At 42.0% G+C, this 11,398-nt stretch overlaps 1 protein-coding gene and 1 long non-coding RNA gene across 3 annotated transcripts in view; both read right to left on the reverse strand.

Moving 5' to 3' along the window:
• LOC147817719 (uncharacterized) overlaps positions 1–621 on the reverse strand; it is a 95,984-nt gene extending 95,363 nt beyond the window's left edge. Inside the window, exon 1 of one of the 2 annotated variants that reach the window (XR_015436111.1) lies at positions 506–621. This is a non-coding gene — a long non-coding RNA (uncharacterized LOC147817719). Of the gene's footprint in view, positions 1–160; positions 265–505 lie in introns of those variants that run through there. The other variant, XR_015436112.1, reaches the window with a different exon arrangement.
• Positions 622–6,293: 5,672 nt separating this feature from the next.
• sox4b (SRY-box transcription factor 4b) lies at positions 6,294–10,897 on the reverse strand. The gene has a single exon (XM_023430728.2). It carries the CDS (start codon positions 10,283–10,285, stop codon positions 9,020–9,022), a length of 1,266 nt encoding a protein of 421 aa, XP_023286496.1. The 5' UTR covers positions 10,286–10,897; the 3' UTR covers positions 6,294–9,019.
• Positions 10,898–11,398: the final 501 nt, after the last annotated feature.

Genomic DNA, 11,398 nt, shown 5'->3' on the forward strand with positions numbered 1-11,398 from the left:
CAAACTATTTATGAACTAATACTTGTCACTTTGTCTTTATGTCCAGCATGCGTAAAAAGGTCCTTCTCTCCGCAAACTTCTGACAGGCAGCTGCTTTGTCTTGTGCGTCGCAACATCCCCAAGAGACAAAAACACGACAGCAGCACAAACTCCATCTCACCTCCATTAAAGCCCACTGTCAATTCATAATAACTATCATAGGTTGAGTATTATTGAGCGTTATGAAGATGCGTGTCTGAGCATCCCCTCAAGTTCTCTCCTCAAAGCGCCCCGCATCAGACAAAGGAAAAGGGGACCGCTCCTCTCGCTCTCTCTCTCTCTCTCCCTCTCTCTCTCTCCTCGCTGCCTCTGTTTCTCTAAGTCTCTCTCCCTTTCTCTCCTGCTTTGTGCTCAAGTTTGAGCGCTGACGCACCAACTACAGCAGCAACTTTTGACTGGAAATAGATTCGAAAACCGCTTCCAAGGGTGCAAGCCAAAGGTAGTATCCCGGTCGGAGACAACTCACCTGGGGGGTGGTTTAGCTGTGTGCGCGTCGCCGTGCGTCGTGGAAAAAGTTTGAGAGGGCACATCTAGCTTTGTGTTGTGGAGTCCCCCTTTGTCTACACGTGTGATAGATGGATGGGGCTCCTTTTGGCCGCGCCTAGTTCATTTCGCTCTCCAAAGAGTCCCGCCCTCTCAAAGTCAAACAACTATGCACACAACAATATAGACGGTCCGAGTATATGTGTGATTACTCACAAGAAGCACGGTGCTTAATTGTTTGGAGTAAGAATTTATTTATTTATTTATTTAGCCTCACCAACTTCACTTAATCAGTTTATTAACTTTCTCATCACATGATACTTTCTATCTGTAATGTTATTTTCATTCATTTTATTTAATGAATTATTGTAAAATTGCACTTTTCTGCCATCTATTTGTTTACTCACTCACGCCTTTGTTTGCCACCCGCCAGCATCTTGCAGGTTCTTTTTCCTCTTGAGAACTCTCTTATTCTAGTCGCCACAAAAACAATTCAAACTGTCACACTAAACACTATTTTCTCTCTCTCTCTTTCTCTCTCTCTCTCTCTCTATTTCTCTCTCTCCCTCCCCTTATATATATTTTTTTTTCTCAATATTTTTTTGTATACATAACACGGGCTGGCTGACAAAAACTTTGCTGGATGCACCGCCTTGAGACTACCATTGTGTCTGGACAGCAGCAGCAGCAGCAGCAGCAGCAGCAGGGGAACAAAGGAAGAGACAAAAGAGAAAGGTCTCATTGTTTTGTGATGCACACAGTAACACGTAAATATAAATAATGACACCAAGCAGCGCTACGACTGCAAGGTGAGATCTTGTTGAGTGAAACGCATCATTTGGAGTCGATGTAGGCCTGTGAGGTTAAGAAAAATCGGCTCATTTGTCTTCCTGATTCATAGCTTTATTATAGATCTTTTATTTTTTTACATGGAAGTGGGCTCATTTTTTGTAATTAACATAACCATCTTTTAAATACTTATTTTCACCAGCCCTCATCTGATTATACCACTATATATATATATATATATATATATATATATATGTATATTTATTGTATTAATCCATATGCATATGCAGATTTTCTAGTTACTGTTTTCATTATGAGTCCAGTCTCTGCTCAAACTGCAGACAATGGACGAGGATCTTCAGGTATTTGTCTAAGTGAGATAAACCACCTGTCGGTCTTGAGTATCCACCAGTGATTTTGTTTTTTTTTCTTACAGAGCACTGCACAGTACCTTTTAACAACATGTACCGCAGTTATGACAAAATATGAAAGTAACACAAAACAGGGAAAGTAAAACAAGGTGCTCAGTGGTGGCAGTGGTGGTGACGTGTGTGTGTGTGTGTGTGGGGTGGGGGGGTGCACAAGGGAGACAAGTAGAGGAAGAGAGGAAGCTATACTATAACTGTTTCTCCTCTGCCAGTTGTGAGCGTACTTCTTTCTTCAGACTGTAATATCCCTCTGCCCCAGAGAAATCAAACAACCACAGCAGACATCCTGCATATGCAAATACATACAATTCCAGCCATTAGACACACAAGCCTCTCTAAAAATGTAAGGCACGTGTGGCCCTGTCTGGTATAATGCACTTGCTTCCACCAGATGGATGGGTAGTTCTTCCATCCCATGACTGAGTACACAAAACACAGTACCACTCTCACCCTCTCACTACCCGGGTCCTGAAAACAAACCAGACAAACAGGAACTTCTCTGTGTGTCCTGGTTTGCGTGATGTTTCTGTTTGTGTGAATGCGAGCCTATGGGAACGTCTCAGATACAGACAGACTCAGTCAGGTACAGACTAGAAAAACTAAAGATAACAGGCACCACCACTAACACCGTGTCCTGTATTCATATGCCAGACAGATAGAGATAAATAATGAACAAGGAATGCTACCGCTCATAGGAAAACCAGTCTGAACTGAAAACAACACGAAGACATGATGTTAGTACAACAAAAAAAAGAAAAGAAATAGAGAATTAGCCTTTTAAAGAATGCATAAAACAGAGAGAGAGGGGAGAAATAGTCATTAACCCCCCCAGCCCATCCACTCCACCCCACCCCACTCCACCCTCCCAGAACGGCTACATATACAGTCAGGCAGACATAGAGATACAGTCATACCTCTCTCACCCCCCTCCGGCAGAGCTCTTATACCCCCTGCTGTGGTTTTACTGGGCCACTGACTCCAGTAGTCAGCCTGTTCTGCTCCGCTCTGCTCTGCCCTGGCTGCTGCCTGCATCTCTCCCACTGAGGAGTCAGCTGAGCCACGCATGAGACTGCACACTGAACAGGCTACATACAGCTTAGAGGAGCTTAACACACACACACAGAGAGAGAGAGAGAGAGAGAGAGAGAGAGAGAGAGAAGGGCTGAAGCTCTTAGGAAATTTGCAAGATTATACCACACACTAAAGATATGATCTCCCCGCATGATACATATTTATCATTTGGATGTTAAGAAATACAGCTGGTATTACAAAATGCATATTACTGTGTTCACATTCAGCGCGAAGTCAGTCGTTACACACAGCCAATTAAGCTCTGATAAAAATATGTATATTTGCATATTGTGTGTGATGCCGTAAGGGCTAAGTTTCCGCATACCAGCGTCATAAAATCGGTTATGGGTTAATGCACTAGTGCACACTCACTGTATTTCCTTCACACCTGCAAACGTAATGACTGAGTGTTGACTGTGCTGTATAAGATGCAGACAATTATAGGTGTAGTTTACAGTCTGCTTTGTTTCTTTATTTTTTCTCTACTGTGCATTTAAGCTTATCACACCAAGACTAATTCCTGTACACAATATTATATATAGTGAATAAAGTGAACCTGATTTTGACATGACATTTCTGCAGAATACATAGTATATGTCTTGCTACTTACCTACTCATTACACACCGACAAGTAAACTAATTCGACGTGCCCAAGAATGCTCATTTAAATGGCACTGAAGAGGTATTTGCCCTCATATGTGTGACAGATACATAAAATAATGAACTGCCTCAACTGTCTTGCTACATATTTTATATAAAACAGTAAAAATGATTAAAATTTTATAAAAGCACATACTTAATGTCTTGCTATCTTAAAGTAATTATGCATACAATTACACCATTAAAAAGCAACGGTGTTTGTACCATACATAATGGCTCTGCATAGTCACATATAATAACAGCTGTGGTACCTTTATAGTAATTTCTCACAACTTAAGAAAAGCCATTTAGCAATAGAATAGAATAGTGTAAAGGTATTGTTTTGAGGATGTCACACTGCATGCTGAAGCTTCCTTCAAAGTATCAAAATTGAGGATGTGACATCTTCCGATGTTACACTATTACTTGCTTGTTCTTTTATACAACTGAAACTGACAGAAGACAAGGAGTAACATTTTTTTTCTATGATAAATTTGTTGATGTATGAGGCAGACATACAGTGTCTGGTCTTACTGCGGGCATACCCATGTCATGTGGTTTAATTTTATGCATAGGATTTCGAGCAGATACACGCACACACACACACGCACACACACGCAGACAAACACTGAGACATGCACATACCATAGACAGATAGACATGCTTGTCAGCTATGCTGGAGGGCCCTTGGCTGACTGCTGCTAAACCAGCCCTTCCCCCACAATAAGGGTCTGTCTGGGAGAGGGGGAAGGGAAATCATGACTGTCTGAACACCAGACAGCCAGCATACAGCACAACAGGCTAGAATAGAATAGAATAGAATAGAACATCAGTTTGCCTGGGGTGACGGCCAGGAAGATTTTACTTTTCAACTGATAATTGTGAATTCTGCCAAAAACAACCTTGAACACAGCTATCCCTTATCATTCAGACACTAAAGGTGGCTCTGGTGAATGTGCAGTTTGCATTAATGATGTAAATGGGCAACATTTTATTCTTCAGCAGGAAAACATTTTAGGCAGTTAAGACAAACCCAAGTAGGCTACTCGAGACGGACATCCGTAATGAATCAGTGCTCTTATTCATGGGAAGGTGGTAAAACGGCTCACCTTCATCACTTCATGGTCCTTATAGGTGAATGGATATGCTTCCGATGTGTACATGGTAGTCCCCTGCTGTGAATTGTGTAATTGGACTGATTACCTGTTCATGCTGGATTCTTGTCTTTAGATGAGACTTTGAGGAGTGGCCCATAAGTATGATGAGTATTGACTATCCAGGGGGTGACGAGGGATGCATGCAGCACGTGTCTTTCTTCTCAGTGGACGATTTGCACCGTCTTTTTGATCTGTCTATGCATCCATCGTTAATTATTATGACATTTTATGCTTGGAATGATTCATGTGCCACTTAAAAATGAATCATTTTTTGGGATCTCTCAGGATGCACATCTCATCTTCAAACCAAAATATGAAGCGAGGGATAGGTTAATCAGTGTGCTTCATTGTTGGTGGGGTTACAACCTGTTTAGTCTGTTTACTGCAAGTGACACTAAACTATTTGCTCTTTTCATGCAGTATCAAAATGGCTTTGCATTATGCATTTGATTCTTAACCCTCTAAGCCACGAATCAATGTTGCATGGCTGTAAAAAATAAATAAATAAATAAATAAAACTGACAAAATAAAGCTTTTTCATGTGGTTTCTTCCTGATGGGAAAAAAACTGTGTAGCACAGTTTAAAGAATCAGCCTACTGTTGCTTTGTAGAGCCAGTTATTTCTGAGCTAGGTCATGTCATATGGCCATATAATCATTCGACCTCATATCAACACTCTCATACTAAGATACATTTAGAATGCATGATGTAGACTTAAGCCTTATGGCTATAGGGTTAAAATAATCTTATTGATTTGCTCTCTCTGAGTCTGTTGTTTATAAATGCATTTCTTGGCTCCACACTGGTGTTGTAAGCTTCCCAAAGGCTTTAGTGTCAAGACCATCCCAAGTCTATAGAGAGGGGAGCCTGCCATAAAACTCTCTCAAAGTCAGTCACTGCTGCCTATTGTGCTGTAACTGGGAAAAAGTGTGTTTTTTTTTTTTGTTTTTTTTTAGTAGCTCAGTGATGAGCTTTCCATCTGTGGATCATTTCCTATCATTGTCCGCTGTGTTGTTTTTAAAAAAAAGTCATGAGAGGGACATGCAGACATGGACAATACTCATGTACTAATTGTGAAAACAAATCATATTTCTGTTGATAGAAATGTTTGCTAAGGAATATTTTAATAACTTATTATTAACTAAAGAATAGAAAATGCGGCCTTTTAATTTTTATTTCACACCACAGTACCCACAATCCTTCAAATTTCCTCTACAAATGCAGGTGATTATTGTTCAGGTTTCAGTGTCTTGCCACACAATTAAGAGTGGATTTTCCAAAAGCAGTCCATATTTGTTGGTTAGACCATATTAACCATGTTTGGGGGCAGATCCTTATAGTAAGGTTTGCTATCAATTGTCATTGTTTATATCCAGCTGTATAATGTGTTGCCATAAAAACAGTTACTAACTAAAAAAGCCGGTGCAGTGGTGAGCTGAGTCAGTAGCTTTGATGGGCCTGTGTGATCTCGATTTACATTATTACTCTCATTGTAGATCTTTATCAAAAGATCAATGATATGATAATCAATGCAGAAAGCTGATAATGATGATTAGGAGTTGATTTTAACCATCTCGCTGTTATTCATGGAATCTCATATGGTCTACACAAACGTGTCACTTTTAACTGCTGATTAAAAAAGAGAGATAAAGAAAAAAAATTTCAAGAATCAAGAAAAGAGTCTCAGTTTCAGTTCCAGCTGATATTTATTATCCTTCCTTGAAAAAGTTCTGTACACAAGTTTATATCAACAATCTGACAGGCAGTGAATGGACACAATTTAGCTGGCATGAGTTTCCCCCCCCTTTCTCTGAGTCTCAAAAAAAGGGTGGGCCCTTTGTTTATGGCATGATTAGAGACAATAAATGATAATTCTACACAGCATATTGCACAGGATGGATGAAAAATAAAGTTAATATATTTAAAAATGCTTTCATATATATATAAAAAAAGAGTCCTGAACTGACCACCTTAAATGTAAGTAAGGATGTGTAAAAGATAGCAGTTCTAGACAGTGCCTGTCCTCGATAGCAACAACATACATAAACACACAATCTTTTTGCTTTATGATACAGTCAAATATACAAAGATCGAGTTCACGTTTCATCGTTTTTTCCTCATTTTTTCATTTTTTCTGAAAAACACAACAGCTAATAACCTGAATCTGAAATACAAATGCTATTCACCATGCCATAAAGATACTAAAACAATTATTAGCTAATAGTTAGCCGACAAGTAGAAAAGATTATATATTCAAATACAATGAGAAACGCAGTACAAGTAGGTGTTGCGGAACTCAAGTCAGAAATTTGAATATGCTTGATGTTGTCATCCTTGTTGCTTGCTTGCTATATTGATAGCCTGTTCAATCCAGTGGTTGATTGGCAAATTTGACATCAATTAATGAAAACATCAAGAAATAAGTCAAATTTAAAGCTACAATCTCCTCATTTGTTGTCATAGGCAAGATATCTGACTGGAAATGCTAAAAAAACAAAAACAAACAAACAAACAAACAAAAAACAACAAAAAAACAAGTGGTTGCTGAAGATAGTGATGCTGTTAAACCCACAGGGTCCACAGGAACAGCCTCTATAAATAATGCGTTCCTGTGTCTTTAAGGAGCCTGAAGACTAGCACTGTAAACGTAGAAGGTAGGCTGATACAAAGGCTGGTGCTGCCTTCAAGTGCTGTCGGGAAAATCGTAATTGCATCCTCATAACTGCGTCGTTAAGTATCTCGTGCCCCTGCTGACAACACATGATGTGCAGGCATTGGACATCAAAGAGGTCTTGTCAGTAATTGCTGGTAAGAGTCAAACAAACTTTGCCAAATTAGTGGATTGAAACACCAATTACATACCTGATTCATATTATCTCCTCTGCTCGGTCACATAAGTAAAAAGTAGGTTGGTGCCTTTACTTTTTAAAGTCAAACATTAGGCAACATAGTGATATAAGGTCTGTTTTGCTGGCTGTCCTTACAAAAGCATTTGAACAGGCAACAAAATAGCATACGTACGAGCCTTGAGCACTTGAAGGCAGCATGAAAACCAGCCTGCCGGGGTATTAAAAATTAGGAAATCCAATACAGCTGTATTAGTAGGCTACACACACCGATTGTTGACTCCCCCATCTTCTATATAGATTTGTACAAAAATACACTGAGAAAATAATCAAACTGTTTCCTCTCTTTTAAGTGTCCAAAAAGTGTGTACATTTAAATATAAAAAGAAATCAAAAGTTGTGTGTTTTTAAAACTCTAGCCCTTCGCCTGAGAAGGAAATGTGACAGACACAGACATACAGACAAACAACCGTGTAAGAAAAAAACAAAAACAGGATTAGATCATGTATACAAGAAAAAAAAAAATGATCAAGTCAAAAACGCTTGGCCCAGTATATAAATACAACATCCCATATAAAATGGCATCTGAATACATGTACAAAACAAAGCTCAGAGGATGAAAAAAAATCGGTGAGGATTTCTATAACTATCATCTGAAATCAACATTAAAGAATTTTGGTCCTGAATCGTAGAGAACACGTGTATAAAGTTCAGCACAGATTTGAAGTTGCGTTTGAATCCTGAAGTCTGAAAAATTACAACAGCTGGTGATTATTTCAATGTCCATTTTTTTTTTTTTTTTTTTTTTTTTTTTTTAAAGAGAAGAACCGAAGCGAGCGCCACCTATCCATTTAAATAATCCTAATACTATTTTTTTTTTTTTTTTTAACTGCTCGACAGTCTTACAGGAAATCTCAGCACAAGATAGGAACAAAGTAGGCTATCATGCTTAACATGTTTTTTGCTTTTGAGAAAATATTCGACTTTTAAAAAACATCAACCCACCTCGGTTTCATTAAAAATTCCTTTCGGTGACACACCACAATAAAAATGTCGCACGACAGTCCTATTTCTGTACCTTTTTAGTGGTGAAGTTCACTTGGCGATTGGTAAAAAGTTGTGAAATGTCCCTTTTTTTTAAGTCAGCAACAACATTGATTAAGTGAACGGCGGACCGCATTACGTGCAAATCAATCACAGTTAAGTTGTTCAGTTCAAAACAGTCCAGGACGAAGCGTTTCACAAGAAACCCTGTCTGTCTCTCCTCGTTTCTCCCCTTGTTTTGCACTCCCTCCACTTTCGTGGTTGTACCAAGTCCCACAGTCCACGCATCCAAAGAAAAGTACAAAAAGCAAGTTATTCGCTTTAAAGTTTAGCTTTCCAAGGACTTGCATCGTTTGCTTTTATGGACGAGAAGGGACGGGGGGTAGTTTCAGTGGAGCTTTACTAGTCTGGTGTAGTTATAACACAAACTATTAGTACACCCACTGTACCAGGAACCCCTGTTTGTTTGTGGTCATATTTCTACGCGCAGGACATTACCTGTCGTCGTCTGCACTTTGCTCACTCAGTAAGTGAACACCAGGTTGGAGATGGTGGACTCCAGCCAGTCCCCGGAGATCATCTCGCTGACTTCGGGCGTGCAGTAGTCGGGGAACTCGAAGTGGGAGCCCCCGGAGCCGGACTCAAAGTTCAAATCCAAGTCTCTGTCCAGCACCGAGGAGCCAAAGCTCCCCAGCGACATGCTATCGAAGCTGGGGCTCGGGTTAATGTCGAGCAAGTCGTCCTCAAACTCTTCATCCTCCGAGGAAGAGGAGGAGGACGAGTGGGACGAGGCCGAGGAGTGAGAGCCGGAGGGAGTCGGTGAGGAAGCCCGCCGACTGCTGTATGTGTGCCCGCCGTGGCGCTCTGAAGACCCGCCCAGGCTGCTGCTGCTGCTGCTGCTGCTGCTGCTGCTGCTGGGGGACTCGGCTCCCTCCTCCCTGCCGCTGGCCGAGTCCTCGTACAGGCTGAGCGGATCGCTGGAGTCCGCCGAGCTGCTGAGCGTCGGGCTGGCCGGGACTACGACGGAGGACGTGGGGCTGACGCTCAAGCTGGCCGCGCTGCTCCCGAAGACGTACACCCGCTTGGGCTTCTTGCCATCCGGTATCTGCTTGGCTGCTGAGGAGACAGATTTCGACTTGTAGAGAGAGTTGTGATGGTGCTCTGATGGGTGCTCAGAGGCAAACGGTGATGCTTTGGTGCTACTGCTGCTGCTCCCGAAAAGTGATTTGTGGGGTTTGCTGCTGCTGGGTGATTTGGATCCATTCTTCCTCGAAGATGAGGATGTCTTAGTGCTGGTGTTGTTAGAGCTACTGTTGAGTTTCTCTCCCTTGTCTCCATTACTGCCAGGCTTAGAGGCGCTTGATTTTACCTTCTTCCTCGGCCGGTACTTGTAGTCGGGATAGTCCGCCATGTGCTTGAGTCTGAGCCGCTCCGCCTCTCTGATGAAGGGGATCTTGTCGCTGTCTCTGAGCAGCTTCCACCGCTTGCCCAGCCTCTTGGAGATCTCAGCGTTGTGCATGTCCGGAGACTGTTCCATGATCTTTCTCCTCTCTATCTGTGACCACACCATAAATGCGTTCATGGGTCTCTTGATATGGCCGCTTGGAGTTTTACACCATGCCGGGTTGTCTCCCAGCTTGTCCCCGGTCGAAGAAGCTGTGGAGCCCGGGGAGAGAGGCGAGGCGGCCGGGTCCAGATCCATGCACGCCCCGGAGTCGGAGCTCGAATCCCCAGCGAAAAAGGACAGCGCCTCGGCGGTGCTCTCTGTGTGGCTCATTTTCTGCACCATGCTGCCCAGTTACACACAGAGGGAGAGCGGTGTACTTGCTCCTTCTCTCCCTCTCTCCTTGGTCCTCCAATTCACTTTAAAGCAAACTCAGCTATTTTCTCCCCCTCTTCACAGTTTGAGCTCAGTAGAAAAAAGCGCAAGAAATAATTCACTCCTGAGATGTGCAGTAAACTCGGCAACAGTTCAGTCCAGAGTAGCCTTAAAAGGCTGGATGTGTAAAAAAAAAAAAAAAAAAAAAAAAAAGTTTAATTTCCAGGTTCTGTAGGTGTTGAAACAGCACAGACAGTATAGCCCACTCTCCACTGTGTACCCTGTTATCAGTCTCTCTCAGTCTCTTCCTTCTGTGTTATAAAATCAATTCAGCCGTGTGGTGACTGAACATAGTCTATGCAGCTGCAGAGCGCAGACTGAGTGCCACACTGTGCGCTCGGGCACTTACAAATGGCTCCCAAGTACAGTGTGTAAAGTAAGTGCTTTTCTCTGCATCAACTCTGTCCCCTCTCCTAGAAACAAAAGTCATGCATGGTGGGGAGGAAAAAAAGAAACCTAGAGCGAGTTACACTGTCCGCCTTCCATCTGCAGACCTGCAGTCGAGTTTCAAGCAGCCCTCCAGACCCGGCCCCCCTTGCTTGCATTTATCCCTTCCCGAGATACAACGGCGATAAAAATCCACCAATGGCACGCTGTCACTACCCTGCCTCTGAGCCAAACACACGCCCCCTTCAGCGCTGATTGGCCAAAAATGGAATCTAATAATAATCAGCGCGTGCAATGAGGAGCCTCGTGTCTGACCTCATTCCAGAATACAACAAGAAACTTCAATTTTTTTTTAAAGAGACACTGGCTTATGTTATGGACCCCCCCCCCCCTTTCTACTGCGTTACCACCAGCCCATGTGTAGACCATTAACATATAGCTATATGGGAACCTAAGTATACTTTACCATATGGAAACTTTAACACTGAGTTTGTAACACTATGTTGTCAGGGTGATACTGAGTAAAAGAAATATACTCCTGTGATATTAACCTCCTGGTGTTATGAATGGTGCTCATCTATATTATTGACGAGGGAGAATCTGGAACCAGAACACTTACCAGCGCAGTTGTAGTTA

This window comes from Seriola lalandi, unplaced genomic scaffold (assembly GCF_002814215.2).
Source record: "Seriola lalandi dorsalis isolate HSWRI2012SDOR001 ecotype SW California unplaced genomic scaffold, Sedor1 jcf7180002054910, whole genome shotgun sequence".
Taxonomy (NCBI): domain Eukaryota; kingdom Metazoa; phylum Chordata; class Actinopteri; order Carangiformes; family Carangidae; genus Seriola; species Seriola lalandi.

Excerpts from the sequence above, each read along its gene's own strand:
- sox4b (XM_023430728.2), bottom strand. The coding sequence starts at position 10,285 with ATGGTGCAGAAAATGAGCCACACAGAGAGCACCGCCGAGGCGCTGTCC.